We start from the raw sequence: 25283 nt of genomic DNA, 5'->3' as shown, positions 1-25283 counted from the left end.
ATAGTTTAGGGCAGGGACAAGAGGATTGATTATTTAAATGTTCAAGCAATCAGCCTTTCAGCCACATAGAATCTGTGAGATGAGATTTTCTGCTAGCCAGATATACATAGCTAGGAGTCACCATTGAATATAAAAACTCGCACTGACAAGAGTCATTTATATGATTCTTGACTTAACCACAAGTGAGACCTAATTCTGGGATTGACTCGACTTCGATCGAGATTGACTGGGATTGACTCGATCTCGGGACCAGAGTTCATATGAAAAATGGAATAATGAGCATGAAATTCATTTACATAATTATAGGTAAATCTGGAAAATCTCACATAAGCAAATTACACAATAATATGAGCGTAACATTTGCATAATTATTTCTATTTATTATCAGTGTTAGCTTATTGCACTGCGATGGCATTGTTAAATTACATATATAGGTTTGTTATATATAGTAATAGCATAAAAAGCAGTACCATAAAATGGATGGAATATTAGATTCCTCACCAAGAAAAGACAGTAAAATAAACATTAACCTAAGAAAAACTTGCTGAAGATGAGCGCTCGTAGCTTAGTTATGTTGCAAGCTGTTTTTGAAAAGATTTCTCTTCAGGTTTCGATCAGCACTAAAACGAATTTTGAGATGCAGATAATGAAAATATAGCCAGAAAACTTTTGACAAGTGAAAATTAAGTCACTGATTGAAATTTGAAATCCGAATTGAACAGCATACTTGAACAATGTACATAGTCATTTTCTTGAATCATAACATAGTAAAACAGAGCAATTCTGAAATATATGCACACCAGGGCTAAATGTCATACAAGTCTACCTAAGTTGCAAGGCGAAAAAGTTTTCCCAAAAGCATAATTCTAGCAAAATGAATTATATGTACACTTCGTGCCTAATAATCTAGTCTCACAGTATTGTCGGTGCATTTGAAACTGAGATAACAATATTTAACTAAAGAAATAAAGGCACTTGGTCAAGGCAAAATCGGCCACAAACAACATAATAAATTTATAACACATACGTATAGGAAATAAAGAATATTACTACATACACTGAATATATATATGTAGCAGAATATGATTGAGCACCTTGTTACAAAAATGTGAAAATAAGCTCAATTGAAACGACTACAGCTTCATGTACTACGGCTAGTGTTACTGTAAACCAGACCATCTTTGAAAATATCCAGACCATCCTTTCTGCCCTTCAGCTCCGGCATCATCTGAGTAAAATATAACAGATAAATATTAAAACACACAAATGTAAATGCGGAAGTAATAATGAGAAACTAAAGGAATTTCCAAGTTAAATTTCATTCAAAATAACCAAACCCTGGACAAAAGCCATGATTATCCCATATGGTAAAGCCATCTTATGAGCTTTTCTTCCTTATGGTATAAATATGAAACAACACATTAATCTACGACGACAAAGGTTATCAAATGGGCTAAATTTTGCAAGCAAGGTGAAGAAGACAAGAGGGCAATCGTACACAAACAAAAAATGTTAAATAAATTTTCCCCATTTTCATGGAAGTAAATAATAAATATTTGAGTTCTGTTTTTTATTGGGTCACCTGCAAATAGTAAATGATAAGATAAACATCATAGAGAAAGAAGTTAAACATCAAATTAAGTTCACATGCGAAATGAAAGCTTACAAGTAGGCCAATGAGATAGTAAATCATAGACCATCGATAGCTTTGTCAATGGAAATCTAGTGCTCTATTGGGAGAGACATACTTCCTTTTTAAAGTAAATAAGTCCTCTCAATTTTTCCACGCAAAAATTTTTGTTAGGGGGGAAACTTAACCCACCATTTGTGTGCATTATTATAACTATTCTTTTTTATCTAGTGATATTGTAACAATATTCCTGGAAAATGGAAACAAAAGCTGATTTTTTTATACATTGTGAAAAAGTTTCAAAATTAGAAAAAGGAGGAATGTACAAAAAAGGCTGGGATCCATATGGAATTAGTTGATTTGTATGCACCGACTACAAGAATACTACAGTAAGGATCAACATGAACATAGGTATTGGTTCAAAAGTGTGAAGTTGGACTTTCCAAAACAACATCACATAATTATGAAAGCAAGAACTTGTAGGCGAACATTGGCCACATCAATCTTTCGAAACAAATACCACATGAAAGGCCCATTTTAGGTCATTACTATGAAAGTATGCGGTGAATTTAAAAGGAAGAAAGAAAAAAACCTACCAGTTGCCATTTCATGTAACGTTGCTCGTTCTTTTGGATCAAACTTGAGCATCGTATCTATGACTGGCAGTAAATGTTTTTTTTCATCCCCTGGTGGCAGTGTAACGAACTTATACAAAACGTTCTTTAAATATTCCATGTTCGCTACAGATGTCTCTCTTTCCTGTAACAAAGGATTGATGACGAATGATTAATTAGGAATGGCAAAAATAACCTACTATTCCGAACACACTTGAAATAATCTTTTCTGTTGTGGAATATTGAATACATACAGAGTTGTGTCATGTTTAACAAGGACCAAAGGGAAGTCTATGTATATTCAATGTGTTTTTGTTTTTACAGCTCACAGAAATTGAATAACGAAGGTGTTTATAGTTCTACTGTTACACCTCATTCGCTAACAAAAAGGAAACTATATTAAATTATTCTCAGAATCCAAAATTTACATATTGAATGTAATTAATTGGAAGTCGATTCGATTTGTTTTGAACACCAATGTGAGTATTTAGAAAACAATACTTAAGGCAAATAAGCTGGGAAAATGAACTGAATCACACAACTATAATAATATGTAATATGTACATATGGCCGACTCCAAGATACCCACAACACCACAAATCCCAGCTATGCTTTTAAATGCAAATTAAATAATAATAAAGATATATCCAGCAATGCTTCAATTTTTTTTTACCAATATATACATGGCTCTATCACTCAAGCATTTCATCTGATTTGACCAAATAGTTTTCAACTTGAAACAAAATTAAATCAAAAAAGAAGTCTCATCATGTCATATATCCAACTGGTGGGCTAGGAACCTTCAACCACATTCTTGAGACGATACTCGCTATCCTCCCGTCTTTCCTCTGTTCCCCACAAGTTGGCATAAATAATGTGTAACATGTAATTTGGTATAGGCTATATAAAAGTAACATTTGATAGCGAAATACAGTTCATGTATTAAACCGTACTATGTAACTTACTTGTAATCAAAATCTATTTAAAACAAATTCAGTGAAAAAAGCGAGAAAGATTTTTCAAACCTGGTTTTTCTCAAGTCTTCTTATTTCTTCTTTCAACACTCTGTTTTGTTCTGTTAATCTGGCAACAGTGGCTTCATTTTCTCTGACAACTTCGGATAAATGATCCAATTTTCTTGATTGAGCTTCATACTTTGATTCAATGTTTCGTTGTCGAGCTTCACTAGTCATTGTAGAATCAGACACGACAGACACTAAAACAAGAGAGATAAATAAAGAAAATTGCACGATATTCAGAAGCAATACATTCAAATAAAATAAATAAGTAGTCAAGTGCACCAGCATATTTAGAGTTTGACATTACAAAGAAAAATCATTTTTCAACGACTTCTGGACCTATTGACTTGGTTCTTGAAGATGGAATAGGTCGCTAGTAGTTTTTTTTCAATTCTTTTAGGGCTGTTATGGAATCTAAATTTTTGTTATTTATTCTAGAGAACACTTTTCCATGACAGCGTACAGACATGTGTACAGTGTGCTTGTGATATTGATATGGCCTTTGAGGGTCTGTAGTAATAAACTAAAAACATAGATCCTTTTTCGGATTGTGATTCGTGAAAATTTTTTGCTGTTACACATGTCAAACATAGACAAAACATTTCCGCTAGATCATAAATAAAATTCCTTCTGCAATTATTATAATATTCAAATATCCAGTTTTTAAGAAAAATTATTTTACTATTTTTTTCCATCAAATTGTGATGTAAGATACTATTTAAAAACCCTACCTGCTTTAATTTCAGAAGATTCCAAAATCTGTTCAAAAGTCTGTGCTTGATCTGGATTTTCTTCTCCTTCACCATCTTCTCTTGTAACTGATCTGAAATCCATCATTTGGTGATGGGAATGATGCCTGATTAAACAAAAGTAAAATATCTGCTATTTGACAGTTTTAGGCCAACAGTCCATTGAAAAGGGTGGTTTCAAAAAAAATTAGCCTATGGTAAAATTAAAATATTGCTGTAAACTTGACAATTAGAAAATTAGGCAGACGGTTAACGATATTGAACTGCTGATGAAAATGCCATGCTTTCCAGACTGACACGAGGCCTGTCCACCTGTTTGGAGACAAATTTACGACCTTGAGGCGCTGAAGTAAGGGATGATTTGTGCCGTTCTTCCAAAGATAATCAACAATTGTGAACCCCAGGTCTTTTATAAAAATACCAAGTTTTGCTTTTAATGCGTTTCCACCAGTTACCGTATTTTATGTGCTGTGTTTAATGATAAAAAAGCAAATAAACAAAATAAAAGCGCTCATGTACGAGGCTTTGTAGAGCCATTCATACGTGTTAAGTTTTTCAGAGGAACAGGAATCTTTCCTGTTTGACAGTGAAATTTATCATGGTTGGGACAATATTCCAATGAGCTTTACTAACACAAGAGTGAATACAAATGTGAGGAGCAGGGGTTCTCAACCTTTCTTCTGTCATTTACCCCTTGGCAATGAACTGTCTTCTCTGGTGTCCATAAGTGAAAAAGTAGAGAGAAAAAGAAAACCTTTCAGCAGTGAGATTGTAACAAAATCGATTATGCAACAGAGGTAATTGCAATCCCACAATGTTGTAAACTGATATGTAGTCAATGGCCACATTTGGGTATGAACCTTCTTACTTGCAAAATTTACAGGCCCAAGCGATAAATCCTCCGGTTGAGAATCCCTGCCACATGACCTCATGTATGAACTATTATGGGTATCAACTTTACATAGCCTTGTTCATCCAAAATGTAAAAAAACATTTCCGGAAAGACACTATATAATTATTTCTGGGTGTCAGTCATTCTGTTTTGAAACCAACCTGTGGTGAGTAGGATGTGAATGATCAGCAGATGACATTCTTGATACTGAGCTTGGTATTGGTGAGGGTGGTTTGGAGCTTTTCTGGGGTGTAGAGGTCACTAAAACAGAAAATTAAGCTATTACTAATTCACAAGTATTTTGTGGAGACCCTACTACAATTTATATTCTTCATTCATTTCTAAGATAACATGAGTACTTTGAATATTGGAAACATGTTTCAGCTTAAACTGCACAAAAACTTTAAGAGTGAAGAACTATTTTATTGAGCGCTATCTACTCTCTGAATTACGCTGAGTCAAATAAAAATGGAAATTTTCAAATCCTTGAGTATAATTGTTGCGGAGTAATTTAAATTAATCAAAAACTCGTGGAAATATTTTCATGCAGAACTACTTTTCTGTAGACTGTAGTATTTGTTTCCTATAATTTATTATTCAGATCACGATGATTTGAACAGACGTTTGCAGCAGCAAGAATTCCTATTAGTAGGATTTTCAATTCTTCATCTTAGAATTGTATCATTCATATTGAAAGAAGCAATTTTTTTACAATTCATTTTTGACAGCTTCAGAAAATCACATATATGCAGGGCATGCGCCTCAGGCACAAACATATTGAAAAAGGTATATCTTTAAGCAAAATAAATTTACCTCTATTTGTAGCCTCAAAATTCGCTGTTCTTTCAGCTTGAATACGGAATAACTCATTTTCAGTATCGTTGAGTTTTTTCTTGAAACCTTCCACAGTTTTATTATGAGATTCTTTTAATTCTTCCATTTCTTGTTTATGATTTATGGAAAGATCGGCGTTCCTCTGATTAGTCTGCATGGTAATGTCTGTGTGCTGTCTTTGTAATGTTGATAATTCAAGTTGAAGGTCTTGCACCCTGAAGGAAACAAAAACATACAGTACAGTATATTACTTAAATCAGTATCACATAGTCATTGCATAGATGTGGAGAAAATAGGACAAGCTCATATCACAAGACTCGGCAATCAAATTTGAAGAAAATTACTCGCATTCCAGCATTGTTTTCGAGCTTGTTTTTAAAAAATATTCTTTAACAGTTAGTTTTTCAGCTAACTTAAACCTATTAATCAGTGTTTCCCAACCTATCCAAAATTAGGTCGCCTGGAAATTTTCTTTGGTCGCTTGTTTTTTCAACTAAAACCTAAAAGTTACTGATTTTGTTTTCCTGTAAATTTTATTGTTCATTTTATATTTGTAGTTGCTCAATAGTAATTGTATCACGTTGGCAGCTGCTGTTTTGCTCAAGTAAAGCCACCCTCGATTTCAAAAACTTGCTCATGGTAAATCAGCGCAGATTTCTCACTTGGAGTTAATTTCTGGGAAAATGAATTTTATGGTTGTTTCATATTAGTCAGTTAATTTTGCGGCATGAAAGCACTACATGCATGCCTAGTATTTGAGCATACCTTTGGGTCGCTAGATTTTACAAACTTTTTTCAAAAAATTTGGGTTTCTTGAACAAAGATGTTGCTATAAATTATATCGGGGCTGTGCAGTCGGATTCATATTTTCACTTTCATAAGTTTTCATAATCAAAATTTGATTATCTCGGGTCAGAGTTCAAATCTCCAACACCAGAGTTGAGTCGATCGTAAGTATTCTTCAGCTCCATGGCCCTACATTATATTACATATTTGCTAGCTATGTGAAGACCCCAAATTGCCTGATTTTTCATTGCCTGCTTGTATATTCGAATCCTACCTTCCCTTCCATCTTGTTTCACGTTCTGTTGCTTTTTCTTTATCCAGTTCATGTTGTTTCAATAATCTTTCATAATCAGAACTAACCAACTGCAGTTCATTTTCATGAAGTTGATATTTATTCTGAGATTCGTGAAGTTTTAATTTCAATTCTTCATTAAGAGTTCTTAACTGAATGCTGTGAATAAATAAGTACAAAATGAAATACAACATACAATACAAGTATACAAGTATACAGTAAACATACAACTGCGCAAAAGTCATAGTGCGAGTTGCATATAATACTAAGGATGATTCAAAGATTGAACAAATAATGGAAACAGAATTGTGATACATGGTGAAAGTGGAGCAAACAGATCCAAATTAGGCAAAGGGAGGAATATATAGAAAAAGGAGCATCAATCAACAGGCTTGAAGCAAAAAAGCGAGCTCAGGTCCTAAAGCAGATGAAAAATGATAGAAAATCAGCAAAAAGCATTGGACATACATAACTCTGTGCAGAGTAAATCAATAAAAAAGCTTCATCATGCATATACCCTTGGCACTTTTACCCACAGGTCTGGGATGATGCTCGATAGCGTTCAAGGATCCTCATCGGTTCCACAATTAACCATTTGATGCCATATAATAATGTGTAACACTTAACTTGCTATATATGAATGGAATGCTTGAAAGTGATTAGTTCATTTCTTTCGCAGCTAATACATTTTTATTGAAAAGCAGGCTTACATCTTTTGTTCATCCTCAGATTTCTTCTCTTGTTCATGTTCTTTGTTTTTCTGTTGTTTCAATACTGTATGAACACGAACCTTATAACCTTCATATTCAGTCTGTAAACTGTCTTTATCATTCTTCAATTGAGTGCAGTCAGTCTTAATATTGAAAATATTATGGTTAAGTATCAGGGGTATAACCAGGAATTTTCAAAGACAAGTTAGACCGTAACAGCTAACGGGTCGGACAGAGGCTGGAAACATGGGTTTTCAAGAGTGTTTGAGGGTCTAAAAAGCCTTTCAAGATATAAAAATTGCTATTCCAAAAGGAAATGGGGACGGGAGATGTTCTGACCCTCAAAACCCTTGGCTAAATATGACCTAAGTATGGCGGCATCGGTTAAAATTTATTGTCCCCCCTCACTCAGGAATCAGGATGTAACAAATTGGCAAAAAATGCAGAAACAAAAATATTCCAGTCCTTTCAAAATGGATTAGCATTTTACAAATCAGCGACCGCTTATGCAGAGCCTTGTTTAGAGCAAGAGGCGTATAAAACGCAGGATAAGAAAAAACATTCATTCGTCAAGTGATTGTCATAATCTTTGAACATATTGTCAAATATTCTTGCAAAGTGGTGATTAATTCATAACTTATCTGTGACTCATGTTAGGATATTGAGAAGGAAATAATACTGAAATATAAGCTGTATTTAGTTGACGCTGACACATATTTGATTTACTATATACCGGTATTAGTTATTTCATTAAACAAATTGAGCGCATTTCCAAGTTTCAATATTGTAATCCTGAATTGGGACAACACTAATCAAATTTGGATTTTAGTCAGCGATGGTTAATACCAAAAAATAATTTTCAAGTACATAGTGAACCAGGTTAACTGTAAATTTGGTCAGAATATGGTAAGTTTTATCATAAAACTTTCAGCCAAATTTTTAGATTTATCACGATTTTGGCATACAATAAATTAACTGAAATAATTACCTAATTTTAGCACAATCTGCCAAAAAACGCAATTATTTGAGTTTCTTATATTGAAAAAAATACACACCTGTAAAGAATCAATTTTCCTTTGCATGATATCAACGGATCTACTGTGAGCGGATTCCATGGAAACAATTTTTTCTTGTAATACCCGAGTATCTGAACTGCTTGTCGACAATTGGAGCTATATTGGATATATAAAGTGAAATGTTTCACAAATAACAAAAAGATACCAGAAAAGTATCAAAGGTCAAAAAATATTGCACAATATTTTCTTAAATTTGTGACAAATCAGAGTGAATGATTAGAAAATAAATGAAAGATTATTAAAATGCATAAAAAACCATCTCGAATTAAAAAGTTTTTTACTACTAGTTCCTGACAAATCGGAGTATAAATAACCATATGACATGACTATTTTTTATTTTGAATTGCGTATTCGTACAGATTTGAAGTCACTAGGAAGATTCAGGTCTTCCCAAAAATATTATTTTTACAAATCATTAAATGTCTGTGGCTGCTTGCACAAGACCTTGCTTGGAGCGAGAGGTGTGAAAAAATTGCTCAGTGCCATGTTCAGAGCAAATTTTGATTATTACCTTATATTGTTCAGTTTCTTGTTGTGCTTCTTGCATTTGAGTTGTAGATTCTTGTAATCTATTCCTTAATTCATTCATTTCCACTTCCATTGATTCTATCTCTTCTTTACAGGACGTGAATTGTTTGCTGAGTTGATTTGCTCGATCTTCTGCTTCCAAGCGTAACTATACCGGAAAATGCAATTTAAATGTTTTTTTTTAAATCCGGAGATTTGTTGTAAGCAGGGTTGTGAAATTAGGGAAAATTTACAGTTGCCTCAAACTGGAGATTAAGAAATATTTCAACTGTGACTCCAAATAACATAAAACTTTTGTCTCAGATTTCAGCTATGAATTCTAATCTGGGTAATCAAATTTTGGAAATCTTCTTTAATAGATATAAAAAAACTTTGACTTTTCGCAATTGGAAGTTTGAAATTATGATAATTTGAGTTTGAAAATACGACTCTGGCTCTGGCTCTGATTCCACTGGAAACATGCTAAACTCAGATATCACACCCCTGGTTACAAGTACCCAACTGCTAATTAGGTATTTTTAAAATAATTTATCATAAAAATTAGGTTAAAAAGATAAGACTACATGCAATAAAGTAATAGAGAATTAATATGTAAATGGGAAATAAGAATTATTAAGTAAAAATCCTACAGACCCAAAAATAATTTTCTTCGTCAAACAGAATAGGCAGATCTCACCATGATGTCACATTACAATATTCATCCTTACCTATTTTTTTTTCTATTTCTATTCAAAATAGTAAAATTACCAACAAAATATTCAGACTTCGGATATATCAAATTAAATTACGATACCTGTTCTGCAACCATTCCATCTCCATGTATCTTGGTTAATCTATCATTCAAAGATTCAGAATTATCTTTTTCCGTTTTCAATGCTTCATTCAATTCCTTTATTTTTCCCTGTAATTCTGATATGGTTCTCTCATATTGAGCCATTTCCAATGCCAACATATCATTTTGTTTAATGCCCTGGTATATAGAATATTCGTCGAATATATTGAGGTCATACTTCTACATTAGATAGCAAATTTTCTAATATTTTAAGTGTAAACTAAATTTAATTATCAATTTAAATTTAGTAAATTTAAAAAAATTATTAAAGATTATTATTTGTAAATACATTACAAATAAACCCTCAATATTGAGTGCTCAAAATAAATTGATTATTTGGAAAAATTTCACATTCAATACATGCACAATAACAAGGGATAAACGAGAATATCGGTCAGAGACCGAAGACTTATTGATCGAAAGTCAGGGGATCCCCCAAAACAGTTCTTACTCCATAGTGACACCTTGTATCCCATCACTAATTAATTAATAACTCGCTAATTATACGACGTAATTCGCCCAAAATCAATAGGCTTCTGGTTCGAGATATGATGAATGCACATGCAAAATCTGGAGCAGATTCAATCTCGCTTTCGTGAGATATCTCGTGCATCTAACAGACATACATACAGATAAATACCTATCAGCATACTTACCGATTAAAATCGATAAGTAATAACACTAATTCAAACAATTCACTCCGTAAACCAAAATCATTGTTTCTCATCCAATCTCTCATACCAATAACTGATTAGTCCAAATTCATTGGTTATTTTAAAATCCATTCGATATCTCTAGCTTACAAAATATGTTCTGGTATTCAGAATAGCATTCAAATCTGGCCAGCTCTGCACTAAACCATTATTATTTTGAGACTTTCTATGTTATGATTATTCAAGTCTGACAACCTTTTTCGCTTCTGACAAATGCTGTTTTGTGTTTTCCAATGAACTTTTTTCCTTTGCTAATTGTTCCTCCAAAGATGAGATTTTTTCTTTCAAGGTTTCATCATTCTTAATAGAAAGATGGTTCAAAATAATAACAGGTTAAAGCGTGGAATTCAAGATATTCAAATGCTTGAAACAGGAAAGGAATGCTACAGTATATGGACATACAGATGACATTGTTACTATGAACATATGTGGTTCCACACTAGGTTGCCAGAATTAATTTACTGAAAAGCCCATGATGGCTCATTTTTATTAAAACAAGAAATTGGCTTCAGACAATCCATAGAAAATTTAGAAATATATGTAAAATATAGTCATCTTCTTTAAATATCATCAAAAATTCAGAATTTGTATATATTATTAAGACTGCACCTTTTTCATATTCTCAATATCATTCATTTGTCTGTTTCTTTCACTTTCCAGCATTTCCATGGTAGCCTTCGTCATTGTCAGTAATTTCGTAACGTCTGATTTTTCTGTCGTCAGTTGTTCGCACTTTACTTTCAATTGACTCGATTCAGCCTCAACATCATTTTTCTGAAATTGTTCATATTTTTTCAAACAATCTTGCCACAGAGTCTCGATAAAACGAGTTATTGCCCGGCTCGAACTATGACAAAATGGCAGGGTAAAAAGGTTGTCAAAGTTTTTTAAATGAGGCCCAAATAGTAAAATGAAAAAGATTTCAAGACCCAACAATCAACACATTGGTGACAGGCTCGCTAGCCTCGGTCAAGTTTTTGTTTTAAATTTAAAATTTAACCATGTGATAAACTTGTAAGGGACATTTGATTAGTAATTAAAACTGCGAACGTACTGGTACACGTGGCAGTACGAAGACTGAACAACCAAATGTAGCGGTACATGTAGTAAGCTTGCGCAATTTTAATGATGCAATAAAATAACCGGATACGCAAGAATTACCAGGCCAGAATAGTTGCAATGTCGGTGTTGTAGTTGAAATGAACGTCATGTCATGTATCGTTTGATATATCAACTAAAACCATTTGCCAAAAAAGTTATATGTAATGTTGGATTTATAGAACCTTTTTCGTGTATAACTGCCCATAATTGAAATTTATTGAAGGACCACTAGAAAATGCTTGACGACCCACGATTGGGCTGCGCTGGTGTAATAGATAGGGTAGGCCAGGGCTACTCAACTATTTTTACCAAAGATCCGCAAACAAAACTCCAAAATTATCTGGGGTCGGTCCTTCCAGAAATTATATTTCAGCATCCTCAAACTCGCACTTCCTCGGACGGTTAATGATTGTTAGATAGTCAAGATTGTTTATTATGGTGGTATAGTTCTTTTTATATATATTCAAACCTATAAAAGTCACTTTATAAAAGGAAACTTCGAAAGTGGGGCTAATGATCCAAAATAAAGAATTAGGTGCGGTCTTAATCGAATACTCGAAAGGTCCGGATTCGGACCGCAGTCCGCCAGCTGAGTAGCCCTGATGTAGGCAATGTTGAAAAAGAAAATTTCCGGTCTTATATTAGCTCTTTTTGCTTGTACAGTGCCTTGTTTGGAGCAGAAGGTGTATAAATATGTTGTATAATATAAAAATAAGCTTTAAAAAGCACTTGTACAGATCCTTGTGCGAAAATGCTACAGAACAGAATTCTTAAACTTGAAGGTCTCGATTTACCAACATACCTGTGCTTGAACATCTTTCAATTGCATTACAACATCCTCTAAATTCTTCTCAATATTTTTCTTCTCATCTTGAGTATGATCGAGTTGATCTTGTAATTTATCACATTCTATTTGCATCATTTGTACATTAGATGCTTGTGTTTGACTTCCCTGTCATTGGTAAATAGAAGAAAACATATATATTAAACGATATAACATAGAGCTCAATGCTCGAATATACGGACATGAAGGTCATAGTCACTTATAAGTGTTTAAAAGAAAAAAAGTTTTGTGTATGTACTCAACTATGCAGTGACTGATTCGTGAAGGACTACCATTTTTGGCATAACTGGGATCTTTGGGAGTTTGGTCCCAAGACATTTGTTTAACCCAATTTTGTCTGTGAGCATTATAACAATTTCAGGCATATAGCTAGGCCCCACAAAAAATTTAGCGAGGAAGGCAAGAGAAGAGAATACGGCTATCGCTTAGCCATAGATTAATAAATGCACTGGGCAAAACAGCGAAAGATTTAACGCAGCGACATGAGTAAAAAAACATTATTTATTTTAACTATATGAGTGCCTTTTTAAACATAAACTGTCGGCTTAGGATTTTATGCTTGGTGGAGGAAAATCTAAGTGTTGACAAGAGCTACACTGAATAGCTTGGTAGATCGGGTTGTGAACCGCAGGCCCCCTGTTGCACAATCCTGGTTCAACCCGTGATACCCCTGGTCTTTTATCAGCAATCAGTCATGAAGCATTCTATATGAAAACTCAGCACCAAAAATTTCAATTTCCGTGAAATTCAATATGAGAAAAATATAAGGATATTACGCAATATCACTTTCCTAAGTTTGGTTGCCAAAGACTAGTAGTATATTGTTAATTTTAATCAGTTTATTAAACAGAAAATGGAAATCGTACTTGAAGTTGTGATGTTAAGCTTTGTACTTTGGTATTAAGTGCAGTATTTTCATCATCAGATATCTTCAATTTCTTTTTTGTTATCTCAAGTTCCTTCTTGGCTTTGACAGCAATCATTTTTAACTTATTACTGTATTCATCCTTTTCTTTCAATGCTTTTTCAAAATTCTCTGAAGGAAAAATAAAATAATATAAAGTATTAAAAACCATTGCTTACCACAGGTTAACTCAAAACTTTTCATCAAGTCCACTATCTCTTTGTACAAAGGTTGAGTGCGAAAGACTAAATTGCCTTAATAAAAGAGATTAATAGAGTGGGTACAATGGCCTTTTGGTTATAGCGTTGGACTTGAGCATGTCGATATCACACATTAAAAATTTCTTGGGTTCAAATTACATACCCACCACCTCACCCAGGGGGTAATAAATTGAGTAGGCAATGTCGAAAAAGTAAGATTCCAATCCTTTCAAAAATCGTAGCCCCCGCCCTTTTTCACATGATAAAAACATTCAATGTTAATTGACTAAACAATACCATACTTGTATCCTCTGAAGACAAATTTTCCGATTGTTGTTTCTGATCAGATTCAACTCTTGTTTTGATCAGATTTAATTCCGTTGTTAGTTGCTCAATATCATTCTCCAATGTTGTGCATTTTTCTTCTAATGCCTCCACCTTAACGACATAAAATATAATTGAATATTCGAATTGAGTATAGTAAATCTCTGAACTAAGAAATAATTTAGTACAGTCTCATAACATTAAAAAATAGGAACTTTGAGCTGTCAGACAAGCGGATTTAACTGTACAATATTTCAACTGGTAATAAATATTATAGAGGAACCAATGATCTTTATATTTATGCAGTTGTAGATGTAATCAACAGGAAGTTAATATAGTGATTTATGTAATTTTCCACATGAACTTCCCACTAATTTAGAATATTCGAAATAGTGAAATATCCTGTTTTGGCCATCCCTGGCTTCAATATATTGTGTGTAAGGACAAAATATATTCCCAATTCCCCCAAAATGGAAACCATTGGGAATTTTGCCACAATATAAGTTGCATTTTTGTTAACTAAGATATGATATTGTTCTTGCATTCGTTAAGTCTTAAAACACTCCCAGCTTGACAATAACTCAAAGGTGAAATCTTATACAAGGCACATAGTACATGAATTATGAATTAACGATTTGCCCGAAAAGACAACATGGGTGAGAGTAGAAAGGTATTGTTATGAATATATGGAATAGTTATTTACAATATCAAGAATTCTTTTTATCAAATAGAACCTACTTATATTATATTAAATTCTTAATACGGATTGAAAAGATTGCTGCACTTGGTTACGGATTTCCCTATCATCAAGTCAATGCAACTGGAACGAACATAAATAGGCAACTAGGATATTGTCTGCCACATGACTGAGCCCCCTTAATCGAATTTCCTTTGTGACAAATATGCAAAACCTAATCCTAACAAAACCATACTACGTTTACTTACATTTTTCTTAGCTTCATTACACTCTTTCTTTGCCTTTTCTAGTTCCTGTTTGATAGATGATAACTCCTCGTCTCTCTCTTGTGTTATTTTTCTTTCTTCTTCAAGATCTTTTTCAGCAGTGAAAATATTTTCTTTCAATCCTTGTACCTCATTTTGTGACTGTTTTAAAACAATCTCCAAAGTAGATTTTTCTGTTTTCATTTCTTCAATTGCTATTTTCAAGCTGTCGGTTTGTCCCAATACTTCCTTTAAGTTGCTAATTTCAGTTTCTAAAGCAACAACTTCATTTTTCAACTCAGTTTTTTCTTTATTGGATTCGGTTAATGTTGTTTTTAGTTGATCCACTTCGGCAGAATCATTTTCTTGAGTTTCCTCAACAGAAGCACATAATTTTTGATACTTTTCATCTAATTCAGCAAATCGTGCTTTTATTTCTTCTAATTCTTTACTCATTTCTGATTCAATGTCAATATATTTACGAATGCTTTCATCTTTTTCGAAAATTTCAGCTTTGATGGATTTTAACTCATCGGTAAGGGAATCTTTATCAGTCTGCAAAGTCAAGTTTTTCTCATTTGAAGATTGTAATTTTGTTTCTAAATCGGAGTTCACATTTTTCAAACTTCCAATTCCTTCAATCTGAGTGTTAATTTGACTTTCCAAATTCGTACGAGTATTTTCAAACTGCTTATTTTTGTTTGTTAATTCGGACATTGATTCCTGCATTTCAACTTTCAATTTCTCGAAGTTTTCTAACGATGTTTCCAAGTTTTCGCATTGTGTTTTCAAATCTTCATTCTCCTTATTCAATAATTCTTTCTCATTCTTAAATCCCTGATTTTCTTTTATCAATAAATTTATTCTTGTTTCTTCGTTAGAGGAAGTGTTTTCCAATGTTGCTTGCAGCTCTTCGTATCTATTGTTCATATCTTGCAATTGTTTTTCTAAACTATCATTAGATATCTTAAGCGAATTCCATTTTTCATAGACTCCTTTAGTTTTAGCATCAAATTCATCTTGAAGTTCTTTTATTTCTTTTTCTTTCGATGCTACTAATTCATTCATTTCTTTCTTTAAATCAGCAATTCCATTTTCTTTTTCCTGGTTTGATATTTCAAGATTTTTACCGGATTCCTTTTCATTATCTACTACGTGTTGAAGTTTAGAACAATCTTGTTCCAATTTTTCTTTCTCCTGGATCAGAGTTTCAATATCTTTCACTAATTTTGAGGAAGAATTTTGAGATTCTTGTAATTCATGCTGAAGAGAGTATATCTGCTGTTGAAATATTTCGATTGAATCATTATTCTCTTGACTCAAAGATTGAGATTCCTCATACTTACTTTTGATTGCGTCATACTCAGTTTCAAGTTTCATTATCTCTGTTTGTACGTTTTCTTTTTCGTTTTTCAGAGTTCCATATTCAGTTTCTAAATCTTGATAAGACTCTTGTGATTTATTTAACTGTGTTTGAAGTGATAATAATTCCTCTTTCAACTTATTAATTTGTGTAAGATGATGATTATCATTTTCCGATGTACTTTGTAAAACATCCTCTTGAATTTTCCTTGATTCGTTCTTGAGTGTTTCAATTATGTTATTCAAACTCGTAATTTCAGAATTTAAAGAATCAATACGCTGGCTCTTTTCACTCACATCAACAGTTTTCTGTTCCAAGTCTGCTTTCAAGCTTTCAATCTCCGAAAGTAATTGTTTTTGTGAAAATTCCTGTTTTATTTTCTCTTCTTCAAAGGTAGAAAATTTGTCTTTTAATTCTTCAAAACTTGCCTCAAGTGCCCCAAATTGTTCTATTTTTTCAGTCTTTTCTTCTTTCAGAGTAGAGATTTCTTTTTCCAAATCTGTATATCGGGTAAACAATTCATCACATTCAGCTTTTTTCGTTTCTAACTTCTCTTCAGTGGTTTGTATTTTGTTTTTCATGTTTTCAATTAAAGATTCCAGATTTTCAATTTTGATTTGACTCTCTTCGATACTCGCCAACATCTCTGCATTTTCTTTGGCCAAAGATTCATTTTCTAACTTGAAATTATTCAAGCTTTCTTCAACAGTATTGTAGCTTTGACATTTTGTTTCAGCTGCCTCTAGTTTGTGATTATTTTCCTTTTCTAATTCTTGGATTTGATTTTCAAATTCCGCTTTTTGTGTGTCAAGTTGTTTACAAGATTCCAAATAATGGTTCTTTGTTTTTTCTAATTCCTGATTCAAATTTTCTATCTTATCTTCCAAATCCTTTTGTTTAGCATTTTTTTCCGCAGATGCTTCTTCAATCTGTGATGCAAGTTTTGAATTAGTTTCCTTCAGTGATTCAATATTTTCAGTCTGTTCCATACTGAATTTTTTTTCACTTTCCAAGGCCTCTTCCAGTTGATTTTCTACATTTTTCAGTTGTTCAGTGAGTCTCAATTTCTCATTTTCCAGTTCTGCCATATTTTCTTTCAATTCATCTTGAGCTGTTTGAAGGGCACTGTAAGTTTCTCTGTATTTGATTTCAGCGTGTTCAGTATCCTGTATCAATTTCTTGTTACTTTCTTCCAATTCCTTAATCCTGGTATAAAATTGTTCCTCTGATTCCTGGTGTTGGGATGCTGATGACAATTTTTTTTCTAATTCCATGAGTTTGTCTTTAAGAGTTTTGTTCTCACTCATCTCTTGCTTATGCTTGAGTGAATCCTCTTCCAAAGTTTCAAATTTGGTTTGATATTCCTCTTTTTTCTGTTTTTCAGATTCAAAATTGAATTGTATTTCTTCGTTCTTGGTTTTCAATCCCTCTATTTCAGTCTTCAAATCGTCAACTTTGGAATTCGACTTTTCAAGATTGGATTTCAACTCTTCGAAAGCTTGACAAACATTATCGAACTGTAGTCCCAGATTTTGTTCAATAGAGTTTTTCATATTTCCATCTATTTCGATTTGTTTTTCCAATGAATCAATTTTAATTTTCAATTCGCTTTCGTTTGATCCTAATGATCCAACAGTCTTTTTCAAGTTCTCGTTTTCTTCCATTTGTAGTTTCAACTTTTTCCTTAATTCTAAAATCACAACTTTCAGTTTTTTTAGATCTACATTCCCATCCCCACTATGAGATGATTTTCCTTGTTTTAAGGTGCTTATAGTTATATTCAAAGCAGCAATTTCATTTTTAAGATTCGAGTTTTCTTTCGTCATATTTTCCGAAGATTGTAATTTTTCAGTCATACTTTTAATGTGACTTTTTAATCCAGTAATTTGTTGATCACTATCTTTTATCCTGTCTTCTAATTCTTGTTTTTCGTTTGTTGTTATAGCTATTTTGTCGCTCATCTCTTTAGATTTATGTAAATAATCTTTGTTTTTTGTAAACAGTTCATCTCTCTCCTGTTGTAAGCATTGTACTGATGACATTAGGGTCTCCAGTTTCATGTTAGTGCATTCTAATTCATCTTTCGTTGCTGAAAATTTTTTTTGTAATGTTTTCATGTCTTCATCAAGTTTAGATTTCTCTTCATATTCAATTTCAAGTTTGTTTTGCAACTCTTTCATCTTATTCTCATTCTGAAATGAAAGTAAATATAGAGGATAAAATAGAAATTTCAATCATGCTATATACTTGTTATATATGAATGTATATGATTGATAATGGAATAAAAGTCTATAATCAGATACTTGACACAGAAATTCCTCCAGCTCCAACAAAACCTCACAACTTCATGGCTCTCTAGTCCTGAATGTTATCCAAAACTGGACTATTTTTCAAGAAAAATGATGCAAAATCCACTATAATTTCTTGGTTAAGTAACACAAGACTTAATAATATTTGCATGTGAAAGGCTGTATAGCATCTGACAAGTAACCAGAATGTACAAAGCATAATAGAAGCAAGTAAATTTACTACAACTATAATAGTGTATTACACATAGCCAATTTGCTCTTTTTTTCTACTAGATTTATAATTATGAACATTTACATATATATATATATATATACGGTATATATAATGCAGTCTTTGTAGACCACAACTTACAGCATGTTTCCAAATCAGTCTATAATAATTCGAAATTCTTAAAATATAAACCGTAAACAAAGGGAGTTTCACCTCTTTTGATGATCCAGTTGATTTTTGTACTTCATCATATCTTGCTTTTAATTTTTGTAATAACACAGTTTGTTTTAGACAATGTTGTACCAGGTCTTCATGAGACATTGCCTCTAACTGGGCCTGAACACAAAATGACGGTATTGGTTTGTTTTATAGTATATACCGGTAATCAATATTTGTTTGGATATTATTTTCGGAATAATAGCAATTGTGTTGCGTCGCGTGGTAACTTATTGGTATCGCAGGTTACACTTGGGTTCAAATCTCATGCCCAGGGTGTAATCAATAAGGTAGAGTAGACAATGCTGATGAAAAGGTAGAGTAGACAATGCTGATGAAGTAGACATTTTTTGCAATAACATACTTTTGATAAACTAAAAATATATTGATCTAAAACTACATTTTCATCTGTGTTTTGATGGGAAGACCGATTGGTTGGAGCAAAATTGACATACCTTGGATAAATTATGGGGTACCATTATATTTATAACCCCATAACAAATTTTTCTATCCGTTCCCTTTGACTTTGTTTAGCTGAGGTTAGGTTAGTAAGGCAGTAACCTAACCTGGAACAAACAGATTCAAAGAAAACATAAAATTAGTAATGAAATGATAGTATCAAAAATTAGATTTAAACATCTTCATGAACTGTACCTTTCGGCCAGGAGTTCCACTCGACTTTGATGGAGTAGAATCCATAGTGAAGTATTATCTATAACTTTTAAAAATTTACAGCATGATATTTTATATCATTACTATTCAGTAGTGAAAATAGATCTGAAAAAAATACATATTGAAATTGTTGTGTCAGTCAGAAAGAAGTTAAAAAAAAAAAATCATACAATTCTAGGCATGAAAATAGACAACACACTCTACAGTAATCCTTGTTCATACAATATTAAAAATCTAAGATAGACATTCGAGAGCTATCACTTGAAATAAAAAGTTTCAAACTCAAAAACTAAAAAAAAAACGACAAAAAACAAATCTGAATAGCAGGTACAACATTATTAAAATGACTAAAATTGTTAAGTTACTCTGAAATATTTACAGAAATAAATGCAATGACATGTGAAAGTGACAACTGACAAGAAAATCCAATGTGCACGAACGTGAGCCTGTGAGAGACAGATACCATAAAACACAAATTGGCACAGATTTTCAAATATAATTTGCCATATTACAATTCTAAATTCAATGGAGATTGAAGATAATATAATCTCACAAGTTCAACACTTTATCACATTTGGCTCATGTAGCTGAATACTATATAAAAAAAAGCATTCACTAAAAATCATTTCAGACATTTCAACCTGAAATATTCATATGGTTTGCTTGTCTATGAATAAAATATAAAAACACAGCCACCTTCAGGTTTTTATTTTAAAAAAATTGTCATATTTTGATAGTTTGAAATGAAGTAAATTTCTTTCACTATAAGTGCAGGGTATATTAAACAAGAAATACCCAAATTTTTCTTATAAATATGCAAAATACCAGATATCAGGTAATCTATGGTTAGGGTGATAAATCCATTTTTCTGCAGCACCTTAGTTACGCTTGCTTACTTTGTAATAGGATAAACACTTAGTCCAAACTTGCTTTGTGAAAATTCTGAAAAGGGGTTGGATGGTCATTTTCAAGTTTTAATTGTTATATTTTTGGCAATAAAGACATACAGGAGAAATGAGGAACATAAAAAAAATTAACGAAATCACTTGATTCTCTATATCATTATTAAAATAAATAAATTACATTGTTTTTATTCATAGGCAGGAACAGCTGGATAGGAATATCTAACTAAATAATAAAAAATAGTTTGTGGCTTCATGAGTACGTTATACACAAAGAATATATCAATTTTTAGTGTCAACAATTTCTAAAAATAAATTCATTTGGATGCCCTTGCAAGTATGCCAATTTCATCTGAATGCTATTTCATGAATATTTTAATTGGATGGATATTATAGCCGTGATTTCAAAAAGCCTCATAAATCAGAATGATGATTTTGAACGCAACCTATTTCCTGAAGAACATAACGTTAATGAATCAAAAATGTCTCACTTCGGTTTGGTGATGAAGCTTTATAATCTTAATATGATCTTCACCAAACCTTATAAAGGTAAAATTTGCCATGCATTACAGTAAGATATTAAACTCAACTTATTCCATGAATTTGCTACTTATCGAACCAGGTATGAATATTTAAAAATAAAAAAGCAGCAGAAAACTATTCTAAAATATAAAAATCTCGAGATTATACCAATTAGGGACAAATAAAACTAAAATGTGGAATCAAATACTAGATACAATCTTGATATTTAGCTAGCAAAATCTGCCCCAAAACAAAACATAAAAAACCTAAATGATTAAAATTCCAAACACTGTGAAAATATAATTAGGCCAAGAACAGCAGTCTAAAAATTCAAATTTAACACTAGTCATCAATATTTAAATTTCTTATTAACATTATGACAACATGACAAGTATAAACTTGAAAATGAAAATTCTAAATTCCATGATGCCAATGGATAATAAATAGCATGATATCGATGGTTTGAACATGATTACAACAATACTGAGATTGATATATAGATAAACATGTTGGCCAAAGCCATCGACAGATCACACACAATGAAAACTAGTTGTATTGTGAATAGCACCTAGTTAGTAACTGAGAACGCACAAATACAAGATAAATAAAGAAGTTGTGAAATTATCCATGTTCATGCAAAAGCATCTTGGGCATCTATACTCTTCGGTGAAAAATTCATGTCAAGTAGGCAGTTTCTCATTGTAATTTCCGATAGATATAAAGCGAACACAAGAATGGGGCGCCAAAAGAATAAAATTTAAATGAAAATACCGGTATTAAAAAATTGTGTTCACTGTTCACTATTAATTCAATTACCATAAATCTTTTTGGTTTTGTAAAATTTGCGATTTTTGCAATCAAATCGGGATTTTACAGAAAATAAGATCAATTCAGATCATCCAAAATTGTACCTAATTGCCATTGCCTTCACCTTGGACATAGGTTTTAGCAAAATTCATATTATAAACTCTATTATAGAGTTTACATCATATATGTCAATCAAATTAAATAAGCTGATCCCTCATATAAACTTCAGAAAGTCAATAACCAATAATTTATACATGGAAGACCAACTTCAACAAGTACTCAAGTAGCCAAAAATTGATTTAACAAGTAAGGCTTTCTAATTGACTAAAAAGATAAACTGAATAAATTTTGAAACTCCCTTTCAATAAAAATATTTTTGTGACTCAAAAGGAAATCCCTTAAAATAAGCACTTGTTAAATATGCGGTAAGTTGCATAAAAAAGTGGAAAGTGTAATCATAGGAAAGACACATTATTACTAGCAAAAACATCAGGTAATATCAGTAGGAAAAAACAAGCACCTTACTGAAAAAATAATAGCAAGATTCGGCAATCGAATAATTGTTCTACATCAAAAAATAGCGACTTACTTATACATAATCAATTTAAAAATCAGGGGTCTTGTGTAGTTTTGTACCTCAAGTACTTCTAGTGGGCGTAGAATAGGGATTTTTGCACATGTCAATCCTAACCCCCACCACACTACGCCATCCATAAATTATGTCACAATCACGCCATAGAGCTTGCCTAAGTAAACCTACAATTGCCCGAAATGGAATCTGCGCTAACGATAAAGAACTCACCAACGGCAGCTATATCTCTCATATCGGGATCGTTACGAAAAAAAAACGAGAGAAATAGCTTGCTCGATTTCGGGTGATCGTCTGCGTGTCTTGGATGACAGTTCGTATAGTTTAAAGGGCCTCATTACGTCACTGTGACGTGGTCGTGAAATTAATTTTTGGATAACCCAGTCAGGTGGGGGTTAGGAATGACATATGCAAAAATTGTTATGCTACGCCCACTAGAAGCACTTGAGGTACAAAACTACATTAGACCCAAAATCAGGGCCTGTAATGATGGCCCCTAACCTGATGCTGAAACATCATTGAATCAGCAATAGAAGATGGAGGATGTTGATGATGTCTATTGTGATTATTATAATTCCCAGCTCCAGCACTACCACCTTGCCTATTGTCCATGAGATTTTGTGCATCCCGATCTTGTTGCTGGAGGTTATGAAAACGTCCCGAGTGGGTATTATCCCTTTGCAATCTATCACTGTATTGCATCGCTTCCATTTGGGCCTGTAATGGTAATTTTTGACCTAAAACAGAAGCTAAAATATCGGGATCTATCGTGTCTCTTTGATGTTGAAGCTGCATTGGGTAAGAAGAATACATTTGAGCATCGTGCATGTGCTTATCAAATGATTGCTTTCCGGAATTATGTCCAAGATTTGACATAGGTCGATACGGTGGATTCTTTTTCATCAAACGAGCAGCTTCTTGCTGCCCTTTCAGTACGGCTGTTGCGGTTGCAAGCAAATCTTCACTATTTTGCGGAATTGCATTTCTATTCTTATTCATTGAATTATTATTATGTTGTTCTGCTATAAATCCCTGGATTGAACAAGCACTGAAAGGATTACGATTTCTAGAAGTATCTTGACTCGTTGTTGGTATTGGTAGACTATTCTGACCACTTGATGGTGTTTCACCAGTAATGTCAGCAAGATGCTCAGGTTGAGATTGAGAATGTTGGCGCTGTTGACGAGGAGGTGGAGCTTGTGTAATCGCTAGTAAATTAGTCTGATTATGAATATCATGTTGACATTTTTTCAAATGGCCATCAAGAGAACATTTATATCCAAACTGTTTTCCACAATTGGAGCATACAAAATTTTTCTCCCTTGTGTGTACAACTCCATGTTTCCGAAGAGCTCCCTTTTCAACAAAACTTTTTCCACACAATTCGCATGTAAAGGGTCGATCTCCGCTATGAATTCGTTCATGATTGATCATGTCTGTTTTATTTCTGAATGCTTTTGCACAAATAGAACATTTGTGGGGTTTTACCCCAAGGTGATCTAATTGATGATAATGATGTCCCTGACGAGATGAAAAAGCACGTCCACAATGTTCACAAGTATAATGCGGAGGAGAAATGTGATCTTTAATATGACGAGTCAGTTGGGATTGTATTGGGAAAGCTTTAACGCACATATGGCATTGAAAAGGCTTCTCATTCAAATGTTTCGCTCTTGTATGACGAATAATAGACCTGATTGATGATAATTTGTGTCCACAATCATTACATTTGTACATAAGCTCACCAATATGAGTTCGCTTATGACATTCGAGTCTGCATTTGAACTGAAATGCTTTAGTACAACCTTCTTCATCACATTTATAAATAAGATCTTTTGTTAAATTACCAATATGTTCTTCGTATTGCATCATACTTTCAAAATAATTCCCACAATCCATGCATGCAGGTGAATGAGTCTCTGCATGCCATTCCAAATGTTTAATATACTCCTCTTCTGATGTTTGTTTCTTATCACACAAAATACAAACATACCATCCAATAAATTTTGAACCAACTCGTCTCCAGACGTCACGAGAATGAGAGGATCTTTTTTCTTTTATTTCGTCTTCCGTTAAATCGTCAAGTTTTTTTTTATGTTTTTTTGGTTTCCGATTTTTTCTTTTCTTTTTGTCTGACTTTCTACGAGTTGTCATTCTTTCAGGAGTTTCATCTTCTGGTGATATCTCCTCTCCCAAATCCAAATCAGCAGCATCTATCTTTTCGTCTTCTGTAGTTTGTTCCATAGCATCAGGTTCTTGGTCATCGATAGACGCTGTTTCGTCGTCACTACCTTGATCATTCACATCAGGTGACATTAGGAGTTCTTCAATGGCAGCAGCTCTGGAATCTAGTCTACTGCACTGGACATATGTATCAAGGCGTTGACCGATCTCTTTCAAAGCAATTTCGGTGTCTGCGGGTGTTCCTTCCAATTCCCAATCTTCTAATTTAACATCAGATCGACAAAAACGATATTTTGTCTTTAACAAGTGATCTTTCTCTAACAATGCACAGATAGCAGCAGTGATGGAAGAATAGATAGACTTGAATTCGTTGAACTTTTCAACAACGAGCGTTGGAGCTGGACCCAGAAAAAGGGTCAAAATTGAGGACATAGTTTGTTACATGGAAATCTTGCAAAATTTCTAAAAAAACATGTTGTAAATGTATAGTTATTAAACCTTTATTTAGATCAGGGTTA

The 25283-nt window shown here is 32.9% G+C and overlaps 2 protein-coding genes across 2 annotated transcripts; both read right to left on the bottom strand.

The window, feature by feature from the left end:
- Positions 1-359: 359 nt before the first annotated feature.
- Positions 360-19876, bottom strand: LOC120328594 (uncharacterized). The gene is made up of 19 exons (XM_078114217.1): positions 19744-19876; positions 19087-19209; positions 14994-18545; positions 14027-14162; positions 13487-13656; positions 12579-12728; positions 11285-11449; positions 10871-10975; positions 9924-10100; positions 9114-9278; positions 8582-8698; positions 7527-7669; positions 6799-6975; positions 5718-5953; positions 5066-5165; positions 3995-4119; positions 3270-3460; positions 2227-2389; positions 360-1228 (listed from the first exon to the last, which is right to left on the bottom strand). Exons 1-19 carry the CDS (start codon positions 19786-19788, stop codon positions 1161-1163), a joined length of 6108 nt encoding a protein of 2035 aa, XP_077970343.1. The 5' UTR covers positions 19789-19876; the 3' UTR covers positions 360-1160.
- On the bottom strand, positions 19866-25264 carry LOC120328391 (uncharacterized). Its single transcript, XM_078114218.1, has one exon. The coding sequence runs from the start codon at positions 25195-25197 to the stop codon at positions 23056-23058; it is 2142 nt and encodes a 713-aa protein (XP_077970344.1). The 5' UTR covers positions 25198-25264; the 3' UTR covers positions 19866-23055.
- Positions 25265-25283: the final 19 nt, after the last annotated feature.

This window comes from Styela clava, chromosome 7 (assembly GCF_964204865.1).
Source record: "Styela clava chromosome 7, kaStyClav1.hap1.2, whole genome shotgun sequence".
In the NCBI taxonomy this organism is placed as follows: Eukaryota; Metazoa; Chordata; class Ascidiacea; order Stolidobranchia; family Styelidae; genus Styela; species Styela clava.
This window is presented reverse-complemented; position numbering and strand designations above follow the sequence as displayed.